We start from the raw sequence: 27557 nt of genomic DNA on the forward strand, positions 1-27557 counted from the left end.
TGTACAGCATTCTCCCTGTGCCAGTAGGAGGCCAGGGACCTAAGGATTGGGGGAAACTGGGAGTTGGATCTTGGGTTCTGGCTGCAGGAGCCTGGCTGAGATTCCCACCTTGCCTGGGGAGTGTACCTGGTGGGCCAGACTCACAGGATCCCAGAGCTGTGAGGAAGGGGCAGTTTGGAGGCAGGGGTCCTCTGGCTTAGAGAGGGAAGGTGAGAAGCTCAGCCTCTGGTAGGGGGTTATTCCCTGCCCTTCTCTGCCCCTGGTCCTAGCCTTGGGTCCTTAGGAGATACTAACAACAAAGAAGTACTAGGACCAGACTACTCTCTACTCCTCAAAACTAATCAACTACAATGTTCATCATAAGACCAGTCGCACCCAGAACCGCAGAGAAGTGGGTGAAGGTGCAGTTATATATGAATCCTTTTTTTTTTTTTTTCCGTGTATGGATCACAAGAAAAGGGAACGCTTGGTCAGGACAGAAGATAGGCTGGAGCTTCAGATTCCAAAAATCCCCGGATCGGGGTCGCTGTGGAAACGAGAGTCCCACCCGCCTTGGTCTCGCGTTTCGCGCGGAGAAGGGGAGGGGCCGTGGGAGGGCTTGGAACCGCCCCCTGAAAGGCGCGGAACCTTTGCGCGAGCGGAGCGCGCTGCTGCCCGGAGGCTCCTTGCTGGGACTCGCCGGCCTGCCAAGCCCGGCGCCGGAAGTGAGCTGTTCGGAGTCGCCGGGACCTGCCACGTCCGAGGCCTGGCGCTGCCGCCGCCGCCGCCGCCGCAACCATGGTGAGTTTAGGGCTGGGGTCGCCGAGCAGGGTCGCCGCCCTCCCGGGTTCCTTGCCGCGCTGACGTTCAAGCCTCGGGTCGGGGCCGTTCAGCTCTCCCGTACTACTTCGGGTTGTGGGGGTGGGCTCTGGCCCTGCGGGTTCGGACCTTTCGGAAGGAGAGGCCGGGGGAGGCCGCGGAACCTTCCGGAACTCTGAGGGCCGCGCCGCTACCGCGTCTCCTGCTCCTTCCTTACCTTCTCTTCCCTCAACGATTGAAAACAAAACCAACAACACCGTAGTAGCCACTGTATACTGAACCCTTACTTAGTTCGAGCATTGTTCCTAATCTCAGCCTGCTACCAGCCCCGTGAAGTCGGTGCTGTTATTATCGACCTATATAGGAGGCAGCTGGAGGTTCACAGAGGTGAATCCAACTGCCCAGCGAGCAAGTGGCGGAGCTGAGATTCAAACCCTCAATCATTCCCTTCTCCAACCTCCCCCTCCCCCGGCAGAAATGTTTGTGGAACAGTTGACTGGCCCAGGGCCCCGAGGTATGACGGACTCCTGGGGAAACTGATGTAAGGATGAGCTGAATGCCACTCTGAGACAGGGGCTCGGGATTTTAAACTCCTGTGGTATCCACAGTGTACGTTCAGTCCTCACTTACTCATCCAGTGAATGACCGCCCATGAGAACTAATGGTTGGAAGCATCTAGCCTGAGCCTAGCGCGGAGTGGGGTTCAGTAAATCAGTGCTCTCAGAAGGATGGGTGGGCCTGGGGTTTTGAGGGAACCTGGGTGAACCCAGAAGTCAGGACACTTGGTTTGGTTCTTGCTCTGCAGGGGACTGGGTTTTAAATCACTTGGGGGAGGGTTGACATCTGCTGCTTCAGCTGCTGAATAGAGGTGGGATCAAACTGGGGCTTGACACTCAGTTCTTTCTACATGAGTTTTTAACTCATTAACTGATTCTGAAGAGCTGAATTGTTTTGAGGACTGTCTCTTACTACTTAACAAACACCGGGCAGCTTGAAGTGCTCAGGAGGAAGGACTTTTTTAAAACGAGTTTTAAAAAACAGAACAGGCACTTGTTCAGAAGCATGGCTGCCCAGTTCTGATTGATGGATGAGAGTGATTCAAAATGAATATTGAGGGAGAGGGTATAGCTCAGTGGTATAGTGCGTGCTTAGCATTCACAAGGTCCTGGGTTCAATCCCCAGCACCTCCATTAAGTAAATAAATAAACCTAATCCCCCTGCCTCCAAAAATTAATGCTGGTTATCTCCAAGGTCCTTTGGTGACCTAGTATGAAACTCAGTAAGCTTTCTTCCTGACTCTACTTAGCCCTCAGCCATTGATTTAGGGAATTGGATGTAACAACTACCCTATGTCATCAAATGGAAAGCTTTGTGAGCTGGGAGTTAGCAGGTGGGGCTCTTTTCACAGCTCCAGCTTTAACTCACTCTGTGACTTGAGCAAGCACTTTCTCTCTGGGCTCCTTCATTTCCTTAGCCTGTCAGGTGACTCTGATTAACTCTGCCCTTCGCCCTTCCCAGCGCGCACGTGAGAGCACTTTGTAACGCTGACAGCTTGGCACTCACAGGAGATGCTTCTCTTTATCTTCCTTAGTTGCCTTTGCAGCCCTCGGGGGCCCACTTTGTAGGGAGTCTAGACTTTGATGAGAGAGCCTGTGCTTCCTTCGTACATACCTTTTGAACTGCTTTGCAGCCATCCTCTTCCAGTGTCCACCTTTCTGAAAAGTCAAGTCCTATTTCTACCTGCAGGGCTTGTGCTGGGAAAAGATGAAATGGGGGAAATGGTAAGAAATTAGTTCCAATCTGAAACCTCCTTTTCAGTCCCCTTTCTATCCCAAGAGTTTTGAGAGAATAGTGGCTGAGCAAAGTAAAACTGTCCTTTTTTGTTCATTTATTTATTCAGCAGATGGTCACTGAGTTCCTTCTGGTTGCAAAGCACTGTGCTGGGTGATTTGAAAGGATTCAGCACTCCAGGCAGCTCACCTTCTGGTTGGGAGCAGAAACAGCTGAAAGTGTTGTAGATATTCGGTGTTGAAGATACTCAGAGGAGTTCAGCCAGTTGGGGAATCTGGGAATCTTCAAGAAGGCGAGGGGCAGTGGGGCGGAGGTGGTGTGGCATAATTTGAGCTGGACCTCAAAGAAGGCGTAGGAAGGTGATGACCGTGGCAGCTGTGTTCCAGCCCTACAAACTGGGATCTGTCACAGGTAGTGGACCGGGAAGCAGCCTCAGAGAAAGTTGAATCAATTCTCAGAGTCTTAGGTATTAACCCTGTTATGCAAACAACTGCCTGGAACATCAGAGGCCCTGTCATCTAAGACGAGGACCCCAGCCGTAGCTCCCCCAGGGTCCCTTTCACCCTCAGAGGTAGCCAGGACTGCTCACCATCCCCCACTCTTTGCTCATCTTATTCCCTCTGCTTGGACTGTATGTTTTTTCCCTGTGCCATCTGGCAATTCCTCATCATTTGAGCCCCCGTTCATGTCCACCACCACCAGCCCCTCAGGCTGCTGTAGCACATGTAAACTATCGTTAATGTATTAATCTTGCCATGTTAGGGTTGCTTACATGCAGGCTTCTCAGGGGTGAGATGGACCTCTTACTCCTGTCTATATCTCTAGTCCCCTGGCACATGCTTGGCAAAACGACGGCTTCTTAGAGTGAACGTTTACTGGATGAATGAATGAATGAATGAACAGTTGTGGGCAAGAACTTTAGAAATGATCGGTGGATTTAACGAGATGATTGCATTCTAACTGCCATCAGTTCATTTACCAACAATATGTTTGGTTCTAGGTGTCAGTAATTAACACTGTGGATACTTCACATGAGGACATGATTGTAAGTATTCCTTTAGCCCTTCCTTGTGGGCTGGGAATAGGGCATGTCTGTTGACCATTCATAAATCCAGTGAGGCTTTGCAGCCTTTACCAGTCAGGCTGTAGCCTCAGGGGTATGGTCAGTCTCCCAGCAATGCCCTCTGAGTTGGCAGGGCTGGGGCAGTCTGGTCACTCTCTGGCAGGAGAAACCTGGGAACAGTTTGTAGCTCAAGGCCCTCAGTCTTCTGGCCAAAAAGGTAACCTGCTATGGAATGGGTTGGGAGTGGGTGCAGAGGTTTGAAATAGTCTTCCAGCCTGTGTTCCTCTTGCTGCCACTTCTTAGCCCCATTGGGAAGGGGGTTAAAAGAAGAAAAAGTAGGAAGATGACTCAATACAAAGACAGAGCCAGGCAGGACCACCACAGACAGCAGGCCAGACTTCTTTGAACCAGAAGTCATTAATTCAGGGTGTTTCTTGAGAGGCAAACACAGGGATTAGTATAAGAGGACAGGGCTTGGGAGAAGGTCCAGAGGTTAAAGTCTCCAGCAGCAAAGATGCAGAATCTGCCTCCTGCAGGGCCAGGGGGTCCAGCAGCCTTTGAACAAGACCCAGGTCAGTCAGCCTGTAGCATTTCATCCCAGGCGTCCTGCCTTCAGTCTGCCCACCAGCGGTTGCTTCTGGGCTTCTGAGAGGTTGCCTGGTCTTGAAACTGTAAGAACACACCTTTTTGGAGACAGCCTGGCACCTTGTGTAAGAAGATCCAATCTGGGACCCCCATCTAAGTTGCCTGTGCCAGCCTTGATTCCTCATAGCTAAAATGGGAAAGATCATGCCACCTATCTGTGTGGGTTCATCTTGAGGAACAGATGAGACAAAGTAGTAATGACTAACGTCTGCGTGCTCACTGAGCATCACACCCCACGCTAAACACTGTTCGTTCCGTGTCTCACTTAACCTTCATAACAACCCTTGAAGCAGACACCATCATTCGCTCCATTTAAAGATAAGGAAACTAAGGTTCAAGGGGGTTAGGAAATTTTTCCAAGGTTGCACAGCAGATAGCTTAAGGAGATAGGACTTAAATCTCTTAGGTTCTATGCCCTGCTTCCTCCCGAAGTGTGTGATCACACTGTGCAGGAACAGTGCTTCAGAAATAGACTTGCAGCCAAGATATGTCTTAACACCTGCCCTGCCTGCCTCCAAGAAGCCAAGACCTGGAAGAGTGGAGGGGATTGACTTCCCAAGAAGAATCAGGGTGCTTTCCTTGGGTAGGGAGGTGAGGAAGGAATGTTGAAACAGGGAATGATTGTTTCCCTGTGAAAGGAGGTAATTCCTCCTGTTGGCAGCGAGAGTGACAGCTAATAGCTCCTGAAACCCCCAGGGTGCGACAGCTGAGGAAAGCGGCACCTGTTGAAATAGGCAGGGCCAGCAAGCAGGAGGGGCTCGTAAGTTCAGTGAGGCAGCAGGCAGAGTGGCTCAGAGGAGCCATCGCCCCGATAGGTGGAGCTGTGGGCAGGGCCCAGCCCTGGGTCTGGGTTGCCAGGCAGCACTGATGAAGTCAGTTCATCAGTGATGAGACCAGCAACATTTAAGGCATGGGCGGAGAGTCTGGGGTACTGGGCACACGAAGGAAAAGGTCAAGTAGAAACCTGGGAACCAAGGCCCAAAAGCGTCCACGGCTGTGGGTGGAGGAAGGAGCCCAAATGTCTGGGTGGAGCCCAGTGTCCAGGCCAGATGTGCACCACAGGGGCCCTGACTGGGGCCTACAGGCAGTCATACCTGCTTCTTGGGGTGAACGTTCTTGGGGTCAGCTTTAGCCCTGGGTTCTGGGGGCCGAGCTGACATCCCTAGTAGCCCACGGAGCCTCAGAACCCAGTGCGGCCTGAGGAAGGAGGAAGAAGAGGGAAGCTAGGCAAGCTGCTTTTCTCCCATTCCCACCCTATAGGACAGGATTGGAAGGACTTCCCCTGTGATGTAAAGAAAAGCAGCTGGGTGTGGTTTTTCTTGTCCCTTTCAGATAGATATGGCCTGTCAGAGAAGTGACAATGTTGACATGCTAGCTTCCTGCCTGGTAGTGATGATTCTTTGAGAGTCAACTAATTTCAGGTAGATTCTGGTCCAAACTAGACTCTGTCCTGGTGCCTGCCCCACCCCAACCCCACCCCGGGCGCAGCCTGCAGGCTTCCCGAGCTACCCTCTCTTTGCAGCATGATGCCCAGATGGACTACTACGGCACCCGCCTGGCAACCTGCTCGTCCGACAGGTCCGTGAAAATCTTTGACGTTCGCAATGGAGGCCAGATCCTCATCGCCGACCTCAGGGGGTGAGTGCAGCCAACCCTGGGCAAGGTCTCAGAGAGTTTGGGCTTGAACACGGCAGGGAAGGCTGAGAGCCCAGATCAGAGCAGCCCGCAGTGCGATTAGCGGAGTGGACACCTGGCCCCAGCCAGCCTGCTGCCCTCAGCAGGCGTCCCAGGCTGGTGGAGTTGGGAGCGCATCCCGGCTTTCCCGCCCAGATGTCACTGAAAGCCCTTGAGCAGGAGAGTCACTTTCCCTTTGGAGCCTTCACCCGCTCACCCTCAAAACAGGCTGATGCTGTCCCCTGCCCCCAGGTAGAGCCCATTCCCAGCAAGCTCTCAGTAGTTACTGCTATTTTTAAAAGTGGGGAACTGCCTTTTTTTTATTTTAACAAATTGAGCCCGCATGATCTAAAGTGACTCAAGCATGGTAATGTCAGCATGTGACAGTAACTGTATAAATCCCGTAATTCTGCCTGTCTGCCCATGGCAGGTACTCAGTGAACATTTGTGGCTGTTTGATTTACCTTTCCCCCTGCTGAGTTTCTTGAGGTCCTCGCTCTCAATTTTAGGGCGTCACACTAACGCTTTCCCTCAGTTCATTACCTCAAATAGGTAGGGGTTCTTAACCTGGGTCCCAGGGATCTCCTAGGGTTCTGTGGGTAGAATTCAGGGGGCAGTGAATTGGGAAAGGGGAAAAATCAGGGCTTTATTTTCAGTGACTGATACTTAGTATTTCCTTCAATTAACTTAGTATTTCCTTCAATTACGGGTAAAGGCCAGGAGCCGCAGTAGTAGTCATAGTGCCAGTCACTTTGTTTCCAGTAGAAGTCACAGCTCTTTTTATGTCACATGACAGTTGTCGCTTTCTCAGAACAGCATTTATGCTCATCACTGCTTTGAAATTAGAATGGTTATTAGACTTACCGCTGGAGTTTGTTACTTATATGTTAACAAAGAAACAGATGTATCACTATATCATAAATTATCTTTAATGTTTTGATAACTGTCTTTCAATGGAGTTGAGTTTCCTTTGTAATCCTAGCTCTATGGATTTTACCCATTATTCTGAGAAGGGACCATAACCGTCACCAGACTGCACAGGAGAGATTGTGAGTCCCTGACAAGTTCGCACTTGGTACACGTTTGTCAGCTGAATTAAAGAAGACACAGCCAAGTCAGTAGCCATTTGGGAAGACAGGCCTAGAAATTCCCCTCTCCCTGAGTGTCAGGTGTCGAGTGACTGGGAGTCAAATGCCACAGGGTAAGGCCCGGCTGCCAGCACTGGCGGAGGCCGTCCTGTCTCTGTCACTCGGTCCTTTTGCTCTGTGTTTTTCTTCTGCCTAAAGGACATAAAATACTAGGGGGTGAAAAATTCACACACTCATTCTTTTTTCCCTCGGTTAAAACTATACTAGTTGTAGGACATTTGAGTCTACCGAGTTTCATTAGCAGCTCCTTTGTAGAGATGGAGACGGGCTGTTGTCCCAGCTGGAGGCTGTCTGCAGCCCCGGGGTGAGGGAGTGAGCCAGGAGCAGCACTCAGAGCCCACAGGCATTGAGCATTGAGTTTTTCCCTTTTCTTGTACCAAGCACTGCTCTGAGCTCTTTGTGTGAGTTATCACAGACATTTCCCTCATGACCTGTGTAAAAAGAAGTAAGAGACAAAGCCAAAGAGAGGCTGTGACCCTGGCCTAAAGTCAGGCAGCTAGGGGATGGTCACCTCTGTGCCACCTCTTGTGTGCTGGTGCCCCCTGCCGCACCCAGCAGCCGCAGGACAGCCCCAGTACAGAGCCCGGCACAGGGTACTGCTCACACAGTACTCACCAGGTGAATGTATAAAGCCGGGAAGAGAAGAGAGAGGCGTGACATGCCTTTTGAAGAAGTTAAGAGAGTGGTGGAAAGTATCAAAATGAAACGGTTCCTGCCTCCACAAGAGGCTGACCACCTGGGAAGATGAATAGTGATTCACTCTGCAGACACAGCGTGAGCCCTTGCAGGTGTAAACCCTGGACCGATCAGGGACTGCTGATGACAGCAGATGTAAGTGGTGCTGGCCGAAGTCTGGAGCAGGGAAGGGTTCCGCCCAGTCGGGACAGAGGGGCTGACTCGCTTTCAGCCTCAGGGTCCTCACTGCCCAGTGAAGTGAGGACATTTCACTGGAGTGACATTCTACAGCTCCCTTTCTGAAATTCTTAGACAGTTCTGTCTTGAGAAGCCATTCACTTCTGACCCTCTCGCCTTGCAGTCATGAGGGTCCTGTGTGGCAGGTGGCCTGGGCCCACCCCATGTACGGCAACATCCTGGCGTCCTGCTCCTACGACCGGAAGGTCATTATCTGGAAAGAGGAAAATGGCACCTGGGAGAAGACGCACGAGCACACGGGACACGACTCCTCAGGTACACTGAGCGTGGCACGCTGGGGAGGCCTCTGTCCTGGCTAGCGCCTGGCCGTCCCCGGGGGTGCTCCTCACCTGTCCTTTGGGCTTTGGTTGCTTTTCTGCTGGTCTGTCCACAGTGGAGGTGATGCCCTGAGACCTACAGCCAATCCAAAGCAAAATGAGAAAAGCAAAATGAGAAAAGCAAAGGCAACACAGTGAGGGTTTTTTTTTTTTAAGGTTTATTCATTTTAAGTACTGATCTTTATTCTCAGATTATAAGATAGGCTTTAGTGAATGAACTGATGATATTAGTAGGTGTTGGGTTTTTAAAATCTGCTTAATTAACAAAATTACAACTTCCCCAAGGGATCCCTGAAATTTTTTTTTTCTAAGAAATTTCGTGAAACAGTAAGTCTGGGAAATGAAAGTCAGCTCGCTGTGCCTCTCTCCCCCTGCAGTAAACTCTGTGTGCTGGGCCCCCCATGACTACGGCCTGATCCTGGCCTGTGGGAGCTCGGATGGCGCCATCTCCCTGCTCACCTACACCGGGCTGGGCCAGTGGGAAGTGAAGAAGATCAACAATGCTCACACTGTAAGTCCAGGCCCCACCCTTGTGCAGAGGGGAGCTCTGTGGCCTTGCCAGATGTCCCCTCTGGACTCCTTAGAGAGTGGCAGGAGCCGTGTCGCTGCTGTGTGGTGAGCCATTAGAGGGGGCTACTGGTCTGACATGCTTGGGAGAGCAGCTTTGAGCCTCTTTGCTCTGAAGCCAGACAGAGGCTGCATCCAGGGAGGCCGGGCTGCACCAGCCTCATTCGGCCCAGGGTAGGTTGGCACTGGTCCCTCCGTGTCAGGGAGGGCCAGCGCACTGGCAGGGTGGTGGCAGCAGCCTGCCTACTTATCACTCTTGCTATGGGCACCTCAAGTTGACATGACCTGCAGTTGTCATTGGGATCCCCTGGAACTGAGTGGTATTATAACAGTATCATAGGAATTTAATTCTCTGTACTTCTTGTCATTGGACATTAAGGTTGAAACAGTCAAGAAAGCACTTTGTGGATGTGGGAGGATTGTTCAGTGGTAGCATGCATGAGGTCCTGGGTTCAATCCCCAGTACCTTCATTAAAAAGAAAGAACGGAAGAAAGAGGAAGGAAGGAAGGAAGGAAGGAAAGAAAAAAAAGAAAAGAAAAGAGAAGAAAAGAAAAGAAAAGAAAAAAGAAAGCACTGTGGACAGTGGGGGGGAAACTCACATTTCTGAGCCTCTCTGTTGTGTGTCACGTAATCCTCACAAGCGTTTGTGAATGAAAGAAGGAACTGACAGATGTACAGATTTGCAGGGTCAGCAGTCCTGTTCTCATTTTATGATTAGGCAGGTGAGGCTCAGAAAAAGTAAGTGATTTAGAGAAGGCACTGTGCTGGGGTTAGGACCCTGGAATCCATGTGCCTTCTGTCTACACAGCAGTCCAGCTCTGATGGTCCCAACACTTCTGAAGGCTACCCTGATAGAAATTAGGAGCCCCCCGTATGACCCTGGCCTTCAGCAGTTCTCAACTTCGGGGGACCCACAGCCTGCCCAGCCTTCAAGGCCCCAGGAGCCTGTCTTAGGGTCTGGTTACTTGGGACCCTGTGACGCTCTTGCCGTGTTGTGGCTATTGTACGTAGTGCTGCTGTGACCATGGGGTTGCAGGTGTCTTTGAATTAAGGTTCCCTCCGGAGATATGCCCAGGAGTGGGATTGTTGGGTCATATGATAAATCTGTTTTTAGTCTTTTGAGGAAATCTCCATACTGTTTTCCATAATGGCTGCACCAAACTACGTTCCCATCAATAGTGTAGGAGGGTTCCCTTTTCTCCACAGCCTCTCCAGCATTTATTGTTCATGGACTTTTGAATGATGGCGATTTTGACTGATTTGAGGTGATACCTCATTGTAGTTTTGATTTGCATTTCTCTGATAATTAGTGATACGGAGCATTTTTTCATGTGCCAATTGGACATTTGTATGTCTTCATTGGAGAATTGCTTGTTTAGGTCTTCTGCCCATTTTTGGATTGGATTTGGGTTTTTTTGTTGTTGTTAAGTTGCATGAGTTGTTTAAATATTCTGGAAATTAAGCCCCTGTCAGTCTCATCTTTTGCAAATATTTTCTCCCATTCCATAGGTTGTTGTTTTATTTTGCTTATGGTTTCCTTTGCTGTGCCAAAGCTTAAAAGTTTAATTATGTACCATTTGTTTATTTTTGCTTTTATTTCTATTGCCTGGGTAGACTGCTCTAAGAGAACATTGCTAAGATTTATGTCACAGAATATTTTGCCTATGTTTTCTTCTAAGAGGTTGGTTGGTTTTTAATTGAAGTACAGTCATATTGTGTATTTGATAATGTGTAATTGATAATGTGTCAATTTCTGGTGTACAGCACAATGTTCAGTCATGCATTTACATACATATATTCATTTTCATTTTTTTCATTAAAGGTTATTATAAGATATGGAATATAGTTCCCTGTGCTATACAGAAGAAATTTTTTAATCTATTTTTATATATAGTGACTAACATTTGTAAATCTCAAACTCCCAAATTTATCCCTTTCCACCCCCTTTCCCCAGTAACCATAAGATTGTTTACTATGCCTGTGGTCTGTTTTGTAGATGAGTTCATAGTATCCTTTTTCTTTTTTTTTTTTTGTTAGATTCCACGTATGAGTGATATCATGACATTTCTCTTTGTCTTTTTGGCTTACTTCACTTAGAATGACAATCTCTAGGTCCATCCATGTTGCTGCAAATGGCATTATTTTATTCTTTTTATGGCTGAGTAGTATTCCATTGTATAAATATACCACAACTTCTTTGTCCAATCATCTGTTGATGGACATTTAGGTTGCTTCCATGTCTTGGTTATTGTAAATAGTTTTGCATGATGGCCATTCTGACTGGTTTTGATTCGCATTTCTCTGATAATTAGCGATACTGAGCATTTTTTCAGGTGCCTATTGTCCATTTGTATGTCTTCACTGGAGAATTGCTTGTTTAGGTCTTCTGCCCATTTTTGGATTGGGTTATTTGTTTTTTTGTTATTAAGTTGTATGAGCTGTTTATATATTCTGGAAATTAAGCCTTTGTCAGTCCCATCATTTTCAAGTATTTTCTCCCATTCCGTAGGTTGTCATTTTATTTTGCTTATGGTTTCCTTTGCTGTGCAAAAGCTTATGAGTTTAGTTAGGTCCCATTTGTTTATTTTTGCTTTTATTTCTATTGCCTGAGTAGACTACCCTTGGAGAACATTGCTAAGATTTATGTCACAGAATCTTTTGCTCATGTTTTCTTCTAGGAGATTTATCATGTCTTGTCTTATATTTAAATCTTTAAGCCATTTTGAGTTTATTTTTGTCTATGGTGTGAGGGAGTATTCTAACTTCATTGATTTACCTGTGGCTGTCCAGTTCTCCCAACACTACTTGCTGAAAAGACTGTCTTTTCTCCGTTGTATAGTCTCACCTCCTTTGTCAAAGATTAACTGACTATAGGTCTGTGGATTTATTTCTTGGTTCTCTATTCTATTCCATTGATCCATATGTCTGTTTTTATGCCAATACCATGCTGTTTTGATTACTGTAGCTCTGTATTATTGTCTGAAGTCTGGGAGAGTTATTCCTTCAGTTTCATTCTTTTTCATTGGTATTGCTTTGGCAGTTCTGGGTCTTTTGTGATTCCATATAAATTTTAGTAGTTATTTGTCCTGGTTCTTTGAAAAATGTTATGGATAATTTGATAGGGATTGCATTAAATCTGTAGATTGCCTTGGGAATTATGGCCATTTTAACAGTATTGATTCTTCCAATCTAAGAGCATGTGATATCTTTCCATTTCTTTAAGCCATCTTTAATTTCCTTAATCAGTGTTTTGTACTTCATAAAAGTCTTTCATCTCCTTGGTCAGCTTTATTCCTAAGTAATCTATTTTTTTGGATGCAATTGTAAAAGGGATTGTTTCTTTACACTTCTTTTCTGATTTCATTGTTAGTGTAAAGAAATGCAACTGATTTCTGTATGTTAATCCTGTATCCTGCTACCTTGCCGAATTCTTTCATCAGCTCTAGTAGTTTTTGTGTGGAGCCTTTAGGGTTTTCTATATATAGTATGTCATCCACATATAGTGTGAATTTTACCTCTTTTCTTTCAATTTGGGTCCTTTTTATTTCTTTTTCTTGTCTAATTGCTATGGCTAGGACTTCCAATACTATGTTGAATAGAAGTGGACATCCTTGTTCCAGATTTTAGTGAGAAGGCTTTCAATTTTTCACCATTGAGTATTAGGCTGGCTGTAGGTTTGTCATAAATAGCTTTTATTATGTTGAAATATGTTCCCTGTGTACCTACTTTGGTTAGAGTTTTTATCATAAATGGGTGTTGAATTTTATCAGATGGTTTTTCTACATCTATTGGGATGATTATGTGATTTTTGTCCTTTCTCTTGTTGATGTAGTGTGTCACGTTGATTGATTTGCATATGCTGAACCATCCTTGTGTCCCTGGGATGAACCCAACATGATCATGGTGTGTGATCTTTTTTACGTGTTGTTGGATTCTGTTTGCTAATATTTTGTTGAGGATTTTTGCATCTATGTTCATCAATGATATAGGCCTGTAGCTTTCTTTTTTGGTAGTGTCTTTGTCTGGCTTTGGTATCAGTCATGGTGGCTTCATAGAATGAGTTTGGGAGTACTCCCTCCTCTTCAGTCTTTTGGAAGAGTTTGAGAAGGGTCAGTATGAGCTCTTATTTATATGTTTGATAGAATTCCCCAGTGAAGCCATGTGGCCCTGGATGTTTGTTTGCAGGGAGGTTTTTTATTGCTGATTCTATTTCATTTCTAGTGATTGATCTGTTCAAATGATCTGTTTCTTCTTGATTCAGTTTTGGTGGACTGTATATTTCTAGAAGCTTGTCCATTTCTTCTAAGTTGTCCAGTTTATTGCCATATAGTTGTTCATAGTATTCTCTTAAGATTTTTTGTATTTCTGTGGTATTGGTTGTAATTTCTCCATTTTCATTTCTTAATTTGTTTATTTGTGTCCTCTCTCTTTTCTTCTTGGTGAACCAGAGGTTTGTCAATTTTGTTTACTCTTTCAAAAAACCAGCACTTGATTGATTTTTTTCCTATTGTTTTTTAAATCTTTATTGTATTTATTTCCCCCTTGATCATTATTATTTCTTTCCTTCTTCTGACTTTAGGTGTTTGTTTTTTGTTTTTTTTTTCTTTCAGCACTTTGAGATATGTTTGTATCTTGACTGCAGTGATGGTTGTACAGGGTATACCTATGTCAAAGTTCATCAAATTGTGCACTTTACGTGCTGTTAAGTCAATTCGATCTCAAAGCTGTGTTTAACATCTGGAGTATAAAGAATGCAAACTGTTACCAGTATGCAAGAACTCAAGGACTGTTGTTTCCATAAGCCTTTCCCGAGGTATCTACTAGAGAATATGCTTTAGACAACAAAAATGAGTAGAAAGACATCCATATAAATATATAGTTAATTATAAAGAACTAAGATTGAATGAGGTCCTGGCCATGTGCTTGGCTAAAGTACAACTGTTAAAAATGGTGTGCAGCACAAGCAGCTGGAGAACTAGACTTTTTAGTGTTGGTACCATTCACACAAAAACACCCCCCAAAACAAACAAACACTGTGGGGGAGAGTGGGGGGAGCATTGAAAACACTTTTTTTTTAATGTTTTTAGTAATCATATTGACGTTATTCTGAGGCTGTTCTATGTGTGAAATGAGATTAAATATTTATGTAGCAGTGAGCATCCCTAGCACCAGAAAGACATGTGAAATACAGTTTCTCATTAAAAGAAACCAGAGGTCTTGAGGAAATGGCTGATTCCTGATCTCAGGCAAGAAAGGTACAAGATGAGCCTGGAACATCTTGTCATTCCAGATCCAGATAGAGAAGAAACGACCGGTGACATACTTGGACGTACTCGTCAAAGGAGCCAGCTTGAACAGGCTCGTGCTGCCGAAGATGGGCAGCTTGAGTGTAAAACATTAGAATAATTGCAATGAACTGAACCCAAAACATAGCTTAAATCCATGAATTTATCCTGATATTTAAAAGAGAATCAGTCATCTTTGGAGAATGACAGGGAACTAGTTCAGAAAGAGTCAAGCATTTACCCTGCCTTTTCTATCAGATCTGTACCCCTGGGAAACCAAATGCTAATGAGTGGAATTGCCCCTACCTAGAATATTCCATGGAATAAGTGACAAAGAAATAAATAGAATGACAGTATCACCATTTTGTAATGCCCCATGAATTAAGAGATGCATAAATTAAGGACAGGCGCTAATAACATAGAAAGACAGTCTGACATCCTGTGCCTCCTGGTGAAGGAATACAAGACCACTGTAGTCTTGGCAAAAGGAACACCCCTGGATCTGAGCCAGTTTTGGACCCAGCTGACAGTTTTCAGGAATTTAGAGGAACATGTTGAACTGAGTATGCAAAAACAAAAGCCAGCCTGAGATGACCTTCAACAGGAAAATGACAAGCTAAAAAAAGATCACAGGAGAAATCTGTAAGTTAGAAGATGCAAGAGGCATCCAAAAAATGTTAACACTGCTCACAATAGCTGTCATCAAAAAGTGTACAAATAAATACTAGAGAGGGTGTGGGGAAAAGGGAACTGTCCTGAACTGTTGGTGGGAATGTAGAATGGTGCAGCCACTATGGAAAACAGTATGGAGGTTCCTTAAAAAACTAAAAATAGAGCTACCATATGATCCAGCAATCCCACTCCTGGGCATATCAGAAAAAGACAAAAACTAATCTGAAAAGATAAATGTACCCTAGTGTTCATAGCAGCACTATTTATAGTAGCCAAGACATGAAAGCAACCTAAGTGTCCATCATGTGTGTGTATATATGTATATACATATACAATGGAATATTACTTAGCCATGAAAAAGAAAAATACTGCCATTTGCAGCAATATGGATAGGCCTAGACTCACTACTAAGCGAAATAAGTCAGAAAGACAAATATTATATTGATGTCACTTACATGTGGAATCTAAAAAATACAAATTTACCTATATACAAAACAGAAACAGATTTACAGACATAGAAAGCAAACTTATAGCTACCAAGGGGAAAGGGAGGGGAGGGAGTGAGTATGGGATTAACAGGTACACACTACTATATATAAAATACATAAACAAGGATTTACTGTATAGCAGGGAACTCTATTCAGTATCTTGTAATAATCTATAATGGAAAGAATCTGAAAAAGAACATATAGATATATAACTGAATCACTTTGCTGTACACTTGAGACTAATGAAATATTGTAAATCAACTGTAGTTCAATAAAAAAGAGAATATTGCACTTTTTAAAAATATTTAAATGGCTAGACTAAACTAGTGACTAGGGATACACATTTGGGTGACAAAGCTAAAAGAGATTAGAAATCAGAATAATGGGTAGTTACAGGGGGAAAGAGGGGCTGTGATTCAGGTAGGACACAGATGACAGGGCTTCTTGGGTAAATGGTAGTTTCATTTCTTGACCTGGTAGTGATTACAAGAATGCTTTAGAATAATTCATTAAGCCATATATTTATTTACTTTGTGTGGTTTTCTGAATCTGCCTTGTCTTCATATTTGTGTGGTTTTCTGAATCTGCCTTGTCTTCATATGTTTGGAAATTGTTCTGTTTCATAAATTCCTGAGACTCCTTCTTAATTCCTGCTTTAAATGCGTGTTTCTGAAAAAATACAAGCACTGTTAAGAATCCTTGAAGAGAGTTATGGGTGGCTAATCCTTAATTTATCAGAACATCTGTAATAATCCAGTCCTGAGAACTGGAGAGGAAATGAACACCAGCCTTGGGTCTGCAGAGGCAGGGTCCTTTTGCCAGGCAAAAAGACAGAGTCACCGCAAGTCTCCCTCCTTACAGATTGGCTGCAATGCTGTTAGCTGGGCCCCTGCCGTCGTTCCTGGAAGCCTCATAGACCAGCCATCCGGGCAGAAGCCCAACTACATCAAGAAGTTTGCCTCAGGCGGCTGTGACAACCTCATCAAACTGTGGAAGTGAGTGGGGTTGGCGAGCGTCTCCTCAAGGGGATGCTTCTCACCTTCCACCGTACCTACCAGGACTCAGCCTCAGTTCACCAGAAACACAGTCACCTTCTTTCCCGTCTGCCCGTAGAGTCAGTCTGTCAGAGGACATCCTTAAAAAAATCTTGCCCTTCTCTCAGGCACTTTTACTCCACCTGATTCCCAGCTACTGGAGCCTACTTGCTGGCTGTGGAGGAACAGAGCATTTCCTGGAGGGCTTCTTTATAGCTGGTGAACTGATTAAAACTCTGTAGGCTCAACAAATGGAATAGCTTCTCTGTCCCGTGGAACCCCGGGGTGGGGAGGAGTGGAGGTGTGGGAGTGGGCTGCTGCCTGCTGGGTTCTCCCTCCCATCTCCCGTGTTAGGGAGGAGGAGGACGGCCAGTGGAAGGAAGAGCAGAAGTTGGAAGCACACAGTGACTGGGTTCGAGACGTGGCCTGGGCCCCCTCCATCGGCCTGCCTACCAGCACCATCGCCAGCTGCTCCCAGGTCAGCTCAAGCCCGTGCAAGCGTCCGTGTCAGTTAACCTCAGGAAGCCCCATCAGCCCTACAGTCTCCTAGGGGAAGTCCCTGAGGGGTGAGGGCAGGAGATGGCCCCTTTAGACCAGGGCCAGTAGGAGAGCGCCTGGAGCCTGGTCATCATGCGGTGGAGTCTTGGTCAGAAGCCACAGTGGCTTTCTTCTAAACCAAGAGCAGGACCCCGTCCTGATCCTTTCATGGGTAGGGAATGGAGGGGCCCAGTGTCATTTTGAGAGTGTTCCCAAGCAAGGACCAGGAGCAGTGGCAGATCCTAAGACCCTGGGCTCATCTCCCTACTCACTCTTCCCAGACTGCAGACAAGCCTTTATTACATGCTGCTACCACGCAGGGTGAGAGTTAAGCCAGGCCTTCTACGTCATTTGAGATTTGAGCCTGTTCTGCTTAGTCCTGAATTTGAGAGAGTTTTTTTGTTGTTTTGTTTTGCTTTGTCCCTTCTCTTTCTCTGAGCATGGTTTTTATTTTTTGAGCCTGGTTTTTATACAGCTATACCCATTCAGTTGAGAAAGTTCAGAAGGAGCCAGAGGGAGCCAAAACCAGGAAGCAACTTGGCAGATGTGATGAAAACCCCAGAGAAAATTTGAGAATTAGCAATTAGCAGTGCACAGGCCATATCTGAAACCAGTATGAGGACAGGAACCTGAGAGACACCTGAGCAATTTGAAGTGTGTTCCTGGGGCAGACGGATAAAAGCACAGGTGCCAGGCTACAAGTTGGTTGTCAAAGCTACAGACACCCTGGAGGCCCTTGGCTGTGCTTTGCCCTGAATCTCCCACCCTGTTCTGGCGCGGGTCCAGTATGGCTTCAGATGGGGAGGCTGTCATAGGTGCAGGATTGCTCCCCCCATCTCCTGACTCTAGCTTGTCTTTTCCCAGGATGGTCGAGTGTTCATTTGGACCTGTGACGATGCCTCGGGCAATACATGGTCCCCCAAACTGCTGCACAAGTTCAATGATGTTGTATGGCACGTGAGCTGGTCCATCACAGCCAACATCCTGGCTGTCTCAGGCGGAGACAATAAGGTACCTACACCGTATTTTCATGACCTGTCACACAGGGCCCTGTTTGGTCTTCACTTTGCCCTCCAGAGAGCGCTGTTGAACCTGCCATCTGATGGCAGCTTGGGAGGAACCTGAATGAAGAGTGTTTTGAGTATGTCTCATATTTTCATCTTTTACTCTTAACATCGCCAGCCCTGAGGGGTGGTGTCCCTCTGGTACAGATGGGAGAGAGGCTCACAGAGGCAATTTGACTTGCATACGGGTCACAAAGCTGTTTGGTGGCAGAGCCAACAATCAGGCCCAAGGTAAATCGAAAGCCTCTGCCCATCATCCTGACCATTTGACAAGCTCATATCCAAGGTAACGTTTAGCTAGCTCTGGCCTAAAAGCAAGCAGCTGAGGAAAAGAATTCATAAACAAAAGCTAAAAGATTAGGGGTAGGGAGTTGTCCAAAACACCTAAGAAGCATATTTTTAAAAATCAGTGCAATTCATGAGTACTTACTGTGCACCCACTGTGTACCTCGTCCTGCTGTGCTGTGAGCCACACAAAGGAAGGGACGTGGAACCCAAGTGTCCACTGGAAAACCTGGTAGAACAAAGACTAGCCCTGGGCAGGATCACAGCAGAACAACGTACTCGAAAAATCATGACGCTGCATTTGAGACCTGCCTTATAAAGCTGGGGACCTTCTGCCTTAGAGGGGAAGTCAGCTGGGCAGATAGCAATGGCTTATTTCTCCTTCTTGTCTACAGGCAGCTTTTCTTAATTGTGGTAAAATACATACAACCAAGGTTACCATCTTATCCACTTTTAAGTGTACAGGTTAGTGGTCTTAACTGTATTCACACTGTTGTGCAGCCATCACTGTCATCAATCCAGAACTCTCCATCCCAGACTGAAATTCTGCACTCAGTAAACAGCCCCTCCCCCGGCCCCCAGCCACCTCCCATTTTGCTTTCCCTCTCTGTGAATGGACTATTCTAGGTCCCTTGTGTGAGTAGGATTATACAGTATTTGTCTTTCTGTGGCTTATTTCACTTAGCGTAGTGTCTTCATCTGTGTTGTGGCATTTTTCACAGTTTCTTCCTTTTTAAGGCTAACACTCCATTGTGCCACATTTTATATATCCATTCTCTGTTGATGGACACTGGGGTGCATCTACCTTTTGATTGTTGTGAATAATGCTGCTGTGCATGTGAATGTCCAAGACCCTCTGCAGACAGTTTTTACCCAGAATATATCCCTTTCGTGTTCAGTGGTCCCAGAAAGATCTAGCAGATCCTATCTGAAAGCCATAGAATTTGAGCTGGAATAAATCTCAAAGGACAGCTAATCCAACCCTATTTCTAGTGCGTGCCAATGTCAGGACTAGAACCCAGGTTTGGCGGCACCCAGGACAGGCCAGCGTGCCCCAACTGGCTTCAGTGGTGTTTACAAGGCAGCAGGCAGGCACCTGGTTGTACATTCCATGTTTCGGGGTCTGCTGTCTTTATGCTTCCTACTCTTCCTTGTAAGCCTGTTTCCTACGAAGCTCCGCTCTCTTGCTGTCTCCGTAGCATTCCTTTTGCTGAAGGACCTCGTATGTTTTCACTCCAGAGCATTCTGTACAGTGCATGTTTAGTGAATGAAGTCTATCCCTAAGGCAGAAGTTCTTAAAATAACTTTTTAATCAAATTAACACATGTACATAGCTTAGGTAGTTTTTATTAGGTTGATTTTTTTATAATGCAATCTAATTTTCCCTCTCCAGGGGCAAACCTTTTCAACTCTTAGCTATTTCTTCTGCTGTTTACTTCAGTGTAGAAATAACATACTTGTTAATTTGTTGTCTTCATCTGCCACAGTTCTCAAACGTTAGCATTGGTAAACTAGTTAAAACAAACTACCCCTAGAGCTTCCGAATCAGTGAATCTGGGCTGGGACCCAACAATTTGCATTTTTAGCAAGTTCCCAGGCACTCTGGTTTGGGGGCCACACTTTGAGAACCACTGCTCTCTACCCCACATCCTCTCTGAAGCTGTGTCATCTTGGTTCAACAGCATCATGTTTACATTATTACTTTTGTTATTTCATGTTACATCACTACTCACAGCATTGCCTGTTGGCTGCTATTGTTTATATGTTTTGGGGGGGAGGGTGTTTTTTTTATTACAGTTCGACTGCATTTACACATTATATTGCATGTAAATACACATATATAGTACACTGTATTTTTTTTAGTTTACATATATGTACTAATTATTGTTTTTAATAAAAGATTAGATCTTTAGCTTTTAAACTTACATAATTATCAAAGAAATAAAGCCAACTACAAAATAAGAATCAACAGAATGCAGTAATCCAATCATAAAGGAGAGGCAAATGTGCTTACACATATTCAGGAAATCAAAATAATAGTTCATTTGTGTCCTTATTTACAATTTTTTCGATTCCTCATATAAATAATGTCATATGGCATTTTTCTTTATATGCTTTTTTTAAAACTGGTTTTTTCCAGTTTTATTGAGATGCAATTGACACACCTGTGTAAGTTTCAAGTGTACAGCGTAATGGTTTGACTTGCGTATACTGTGAAATGATTACCACTATAAATTCAGTCAGCATCCATCCTCTCATAGATAACAATAGGAGAATGCCAAAAAAGAAAAAACTTTTATTTTCCTTGTGATGTTAACTCTTAGGATCTACTTGCGACAGTTTTCATATGTCCCAGAGCAGTGTTACATGTATAGTCATGCTAGACATGACGTCCCTAGTACTTAGTTATCATGCAGCTGGAAGTTCATGTGTTTGGACCATCTTCCTCCTATTTCCCCTCCCCCTACATCCTGCCTCTGGGAACCACAAATCTCATCCCTTTTCCCATGAGCTTGGGTTTTTGTTTTTAGATTGCACCTACAAGGAGATCATACATTTTTTTTCTGTCTGACTTACTTCACTTCGCATATTATATCCATCTGTGTTGTCACGAATGGCAGGATTTCCTTGGTTTTTGTGACAGAATAATAGCCTGTTGTATATATACGTACACCATAACTTCTTTGTCCAGTCATCTGTGGATGGACACTTAGGTTGTTTCCATGTCTTGGCTGCTGTAAGTGCTGTTACGAACATGGGGGTGCAGATACCTTTTCAAGTTAGTGTTTTCATTTTCTTTGGATATTTACTCAGAAGTGGAATTGCTGGATCACATGGTACTTCTGTTTTTAATTTTTTAATGATCCCTCCATACTGTTTTCTGTAGTGACTGCCAGTTTACAGTCCCACCAGCAGTGCCCAAGGGCTTCCCTTTTCTCCGCATTCTCGCCGGCATTTGTTACCTCCTGTTTGGTTTATAACAGCCATTCTAAGAAGCATGCGGTGATACCTCCTTGTGGTTTTGATTTTGTTCCCCTAATGACTAGTGCTGTTGCATGTTTACATGTATCTCTTGGCCTTTCATGTATCGTCTTTGGAGAAGTGTCTTCTCAGGTCTTTTTTAATTGGATTGTTTGGTTCTTTTGCTGTTGAGTTGTGTTAAGTTCTCTGTATAATGTGGATATTAACCCCTGTCAGACATGTGGCTTGCAAATGTTTTTTCCGATTCTATAGGTTGACATTTCACTTTGTTGGTCATTTCTTTTGCTATGCAGAAACTTTTTAGTTTGATGTACTCCAGCTTGTTTTTTGATTTTTTGCTTATGCATTAGGTGTCATATCCAAAGTATCATTGCCAAGACCCAAGTCAAGGAGCTGCTTCCCTATATTTTCTTAGGATTTTTATGGTGTAAGGTCTTATGATTAAGTCTTTAACCCATTTCTAGCTAATTTTTGTGAGTGGTGTAATATAGGGGTCTAGTTTCATTCTTTTACATGTGAGTATCCAGTTTTCCCAGTGCTGTATATTGAAGGGACTGTCTTTTCTCCAGTGGTCAGATATTAGTTGATTGTATACACATGGGTTTATTTCTGAGCTTTTAGTTCTGCTTTATTGATGTATTGGTTTTTATGCCAGTACCATACTATTTTGATTACTATAGATTTACAGTTTGGCTTGAAATTAGGAAGTGTGATGCCTCCCACTTTTTCTTTCTTGGGTTGCGCTGGCTATTTGGGGTCTTCGGTGGCTCCATATGAGTTTTAGGATTGTTTTTATACTACTGTTTAAAAAAAATGCCTTTGGAATCTTGATAGGGATTGCAGTGAACCTACAGATAAATAGCTTTTGATGGTATGCACACTTTACCAGTGTTCTTCTGGGCCATAAACATGGGAAACCTTTCCATTTATTTGTTTCATCTTCCCTTTTTTCATGAATGTTTTGTATTGAGACTAGAGCACTTTCACCTCCTTCATTAAGTATATTCCGAAGTATCTGTTGTTTTTGATGCTGTTGTAAATGGGATTGTTTTGTTTTTCAGATAATTTGTTAGTGTACAGAAATGCTGTTTTTGGTATGTAAATTTTGTATCCTGCAGTGTTACTAAATTCTTTGATCTGAAGGTTTTCAGTGGCATCTTGAGGATTTTCTGTATATAGTCATACCGTCTACAAGCAGTGTCAGTTTTACTTCTTCCTCTCTAATTCGGATGCCTTTTCTTTCTTTCTTGCCTGACTGCTCTGACAAGGACTTCCAGTACTGTGTCCAGTAGGAGGTGAGAGTGGGCACCCTTGTATTATTTCCTGACTTTAGAGGAAAAGCTTTCAACCTTTCACCATTGAGTATGACGCTGGGAGGGCTTTCCATCTGTGGCATTTGTTGTGTAGTGTGCATTCCTCCTGTACCTAATTTGTTGAGTGTTTATCATGAACAGATATTGCATTTTGTCACATTTTTTTCTGTGCCTGATGATGATCATGGGATTTTTCTTTCTGTCATTCTATTAAATATGTCACATTAATTTGCATATGTTGAACCATCTTTGCATCCCTGGAATAAATCCCACTTGATCATGGTGAATGATCCTTTTAATGTGCTGCTGAACTTAGTTTGCTAACATTTGATGGATAATTTCAGCATCTATATTTATCAGGGATGTTGGTCTGTAGTTTTCTGGTACCATCATTTTCTGGCTTTGGTATCAGGGTGATGCTGGCCTCATAAAATGAGTTTAAGTGTTTCCTCCTCTTAAGTTTTTTTTAAAGAATTTGAGAATTTATTGGCATTAAATTTTCTTTAAAAGTTTGGTAAAATTAACCAGTGAACCCTTTTCTGGTCCTGGGCTTTTTCTTGGTTGGGAGATTTTTGATTACTGATTCAATCTATTTACTAGTAATTGATCTACTCAGATTTTCTGATTCACTCTTGGTAGCTTGTATGTTGGGAATTTTCCATTTTTTTTCTAGGTTGTCCATTTCTAGGCATGGATTATTCATAGTAGTATCTTATAATTCTTTGATAGCAGTTGAAATGTATCTTTTTTCATTTATAATTTTGTTGATTAGGGTCCTCTTTTTTTTTTTTTTTTTTTTTTTTTGCCTGATTAGTCTGTAAAAGTTGGTTAATTTTGTTTTCCTTTTTGGAGAATTTTTAGTTTGGCTAATTCTTTTGTTTTCCTGTTCTCCATTTATTTCTGCTCTAAACTTTATTTTCTTCCTTCTGCTAACTTTGAGCTCAGTTTGTTCTTTTCTAGTTCCTTAAGGCTAAAGTTAGGTTGTTTATTTGGGAATGTCCTTTTTTTGGTGTGTGTATATATATTTTTATTGAAGTATAGTCAGTTTAAAATGTGTCAATTTCTGCTGTACAGCACAATACTTCAGTCATATAGGAACATACATATATTCGTTTTTATATTCTTTTTCACCATAAGTTACTACAAGATATTAAATATAGTTCCCTGTGCTATACAGTATAAACTTGTTTATCCATTTTATATATAGTAGTTAGCATCTGCAAATCTCAAACTCCCAGTTTATCCCTTCCCATACCTCGCCCCCATAACCATAAGTTTGTTTTCTGTCTGTGAGTGTTTCTGTTTTGTAAATAAGTTCCTTTGTCTTTTTTTATATATGTATATTCCACCTATAAGTGATACTATATGGTATTTTTCTTTCTGTTTCTGACTTACTTCACTTAGAATGACCATCTCCGGGTCCATCCATGTTGCTGCAAATGGCATGTTATTTTTTATGGCTGAGTAGTGTTCTATTGTATAAATATACCACAACTTCTTTATCTAGTCATCTGTCGGTGGACATTTAGGTTGTTTCCATGTTGTGGCTATTGTATAGATTGCTGCTATGAACATGGGGGTGCATGTGTCTTTTTGAATTAAAGTTCCCTTTGGATATATGCCCAGGAGTAGGATTGCTGGATCATATGGTAAGTCTATTTTCAGTCTTTTGAGGAATCTCCATACTGTTTTTCATAATGGCTGCCCCAGACTGCATTTCTACCAGCAGTGTAGGAGGGGTTCCCTTTTCTCCACAGCCTCTCCGGCATTTATTGTTCATGGACTTTTGAATGATGGCCATTCTGACTGGTGTGAGGTGATAACCTCGTTGTAGTTTTGATTTGCATTTCTCTGATAATCAGTGATATTGAGCATTTTTTTTTCATGTGCCTATTGGCCATTTGTATGTCTTCATTGGAGAATTGCTTGTTTAGGTCTTCGGCCCATTTTTGGATTGGGTTGTTTTCTTTGTTATTAAGTTGCATAAGCTGTTTATATATTCTGGAAATTAAGCCCTTGTCAGTCTCATCTTTTGCAAATATTTTCTCCCATTCTGTGGGTTGTGTTTTTGTTTTGCTTATGGTTTCCTTTGCTGTGCCAAAGCTTATAAGTTTAATATTGCTAAAATGGTCATACTACCCAAAGCAATCTACAGATTTAATGTGCTCTCTATCAAATTATCTAGGACATTTTCCATAGATCTAGAACAAATAATCCTGAAATTTATAGGGAATCACAAAAGACCCAGAATTGCCAAATCATTACTGAAGAAAAAGAATGAAGCTGGAGGAATAACCCTCTCAGACTTCAGACAATATACTACAGAGCTACAGTCATCAAAACAGCATGGTATTGGTATAAAAACAGACATGGATCAATGGAACAGAATAGAGAGCCCAGAAATAAATCCACAGACCTGTGGTCAATTAATCTTCGACAAAGGAGTCGAGATTATACAATGGAGAAAAGACAGTCTCTTCAGCAAGTGGTGTGGGGAAAACTAGACAGCAGCATGTAAATCAGCGAAGTTAGAACACTCCCTCACTCCATACACAAAAATAAACTCAAAATGGCTTAAAGACTTAAATATAAGACATGATAAATCTTCTAGGAGAAAACATGAGCAAAACATTCTGACATAAATCTTAGCAATGCTCTCCAAGGGCAGTCTACCCAGGCAATAGAAATAAAGCAAAAATAAACAAATGGGACCTAATTAAACTTAAGCTTTTGCACAGCAAAGGGATCTTCCTTTTCAATGTAGGCGTTGATTGCTGTGAACTTCCCTCTTCAAACTTTTGCTGCTGCCCATGAGTTTTGGTATGTTTTGTTTCCATTTTCATTTGTCTCGAGATACTTTATTTTCCTTTAATTTCTCCTTTGATCCACCAGTTGTTCAGGAGAATGCTGTTTAATTTCCATGTATTCATGAAGTTCCTGGTTTTCCTCGTTAACTGATTTCTAGTTCCATACTGACGTCTATTTTGGGGTGAGGCCATAACTCAGTGTGCCACCAGCTGGATAGGGCAGCTGGCTTGGTTCCCTGCACAAGTGAGGCTGGAGCATGGGCTTCACAGTGGCCTGGATTCCCAGGTCCCACTTACTAGACAGTTGGGACTGGGGCTCATGTTGGGACTGGGGCCCACGTTGGGACTGGGGCCGTGAGCCAGCTCCCGGCCCTGGCAATGCGGCAGGATGGGACGCAGGGCACGCAGGCTTGCTGACTGGGGAGCTGAACAGGCACCAGTGTGTCCTGGATTCCAGGTCAGGTGACGCCATGGGTTTTGCTCTGCAGACAGAGCAGACAGGCTGTGCTCTCTGGTCCAGCACTGCCATGAGCGGGGCTGCTGCTGGCTCCGCAGCTTCCCTGGTTGGGCGTCGGAAGGCTGGCTTCAGTAGTACATGCTGCTGTGAAGCAGTTCCCCTTCCTGGGAGAAGCAGCTCGGTGGCTGCTACGGCATTGTCTGGGCGTTGACTCAGGCGCACCTGTGCCCCACATGCCTTGTTGGGACAGAGTCCCTGGCTTCGCTCTGGGGACATCAGCTCTGCCCGCCCGCCAGGGAGCTGCTGGCTCACACAGCTTCCAGGCGTTCTCAGCGGCCTGTCAGGTGGGGCTGGGGTCCAGCAGCGCCGCTCCAGGAGGTCTGGGAGGGCCCGCACTTCAGGCAACTCCCCAGTTTTTCCCTGCGCCCCCACCCCAGACCAGGGTTTGGGGGAGGAGTGGTCCACGGCAGGTGGAGCTGTGACTCAGCAGTTGTGCTGGGTCACGGCCGACCTTGTTTGGGGACCCAAATGAGGCAGACATGCACCAGTTCCCGGGTCGGATCGCATCCCTGACTCAGGGCTGCAGGGACGGAGGCTGCAGGGTGGGCTCTGCAGTGGGGAGCTCAGGCTCCTGAGGCCTGGTTGGGGGAGGCCCCACCCTCTTGCCAAGCTGGGCCTGGGGCCACCTCTGGACTCCTTACCCCTGGAGGAGCCCGCCCTCATGGGAGGCGGCCCTCCTGCCTGGGGCTGCGCTTCCGCTGCTGGTGGTCTGTCTCCAGGGCGGGGACGCTTTGGCCTCGCTGCCGTGGTGTAGGATTTGCTCTGTGGTGTCTCGTGCATGCCAAGTTCACTTCTTCTTTTGAGGGAAAGTGAAACCAGGAACAACCTGTGTCACCATCTTCCTGACATCACTCTCCCTCCTCCTCCTCTCTCCGTGTGGATTTGATGGAATATCAGTGAGGGGACCAAGTTAAGGGCTCTGTTTACCTCCAAGGCTGGGAGCTGTGGCTCTTGCTGGAGACCTTGGCCCTCCTGCACAAACCCAGGGAGAGGCACGTGGAGGGCGGGCACATCCCTGTAACAGGCTGTGTGTGCTGGCTTGCAGGTGACCCTGTGGAAGGAGTCGGTCGACGGGCAGTGGGTGTGCATCAGTGATGTCAACAAGGGCCAGGGGTCCGTGTCCACCGCAGTCACAGAGGGTCAGCAGAACGAGCAGTGACGAGACAGGCGGGCCTGGCTCTCCAGCTGCCACCTCTGGGGCTGCCCCTTCCTGGGCCAACGACCAAATAGCCGGGAAGAAGGCGACCCCTCTCCTCAGATCACTTCCCTGGGAGCCGGGACAAACCAGCCGGATTGGTCATCTGCCTTAACGTGACGATGTGGTTTGTAATTTACTGTCCAGCTGAACGCCGTCATGTTCTGAGGGGGAAAAACTACAAATGACCTTCAAATCTATTATTTTAAAATATTTTGGTCATTTTTTATGTACCTTTTAGGTTCAGGCATTATGGTTTATGGTGGGGCAGGGGTATTGTTTCCAGAGTATAAATAAACTCATATTGCTTATAATTCTTCCTGTATTATCCTAACCCCTCCCTCCAAAGCTCATTTTAACTCTTGTTGGTCAGTGTCCTAGAACAGCATTCACCAAGACCCAGGTCCTTGTGGGCCTGGCTGAGCCCCACCCCTAGAGCTG

At 44.8% G+C, this 27557-nt stretch overlaps 1 protein-coding gene across 1 annotated transcript; it reads left to right on the top strand.

Moving 5' to 3' along the window:
• Positions 1-685: 685 nt before the first annotated feature.
• SEC13 (SEC13 homolog, nuclear pore and COPII coat complex component) lies at positions 686-27430 on the top strand. Its single transcript, XM_010984933.3, has 9 exons — positions 686-780; positions 3590-3634; positions 5820-5935; positions 8156-8307; positions 8747-8880; positions 16244-16377; positions 16771-16894; positions 17818-17964; positions 26967-27430. Exons 1-9 carry the CDS (start codon positions 778-780, stop codon positions 27078-27080), a joined length of 969 nt encoding a protein of 322 aa, XP_010983235.2. The 5' UTR covers positions 686-777; the 3' UTR covers positions 27081-27430.
• Positions 27431-27557: the final 127 nt, after the last annotated feature.

Source organism: Camelus dromedarius, chromosome 17 (genome assembly GCF_036321535.1).
Source record: "Camelus dromedarius isolate mCamDro1 chromosome 17, mCamDro1.pat, whole genome shotgun sequence".
NCBI lineage: Eukaryota > Metazoa > Chordata > Mammalia > Artiodactyla > Camelidae > Camelus > Camelus dromedarius.

Bases quoted from the DNA above. Each gene is read 5' to 3' on its own strand.
- SEC13 (XM_010984933.3), top strand. The intron at 8,881-16,243 runs GTAAGTCCAGGC...CCCTCCTTACAG, and splicing joins AGATCAACAATGCTCACACT to ATTGGCTGCAATGCTGTTAG. The intron at 17,965-26,966 runs GTACCTACACCG...GCTGGCTTGCAG, and splicing joins TCTCAGGCGGAGACAATAAG to GTGACCCTGTGGAAGGAGTC.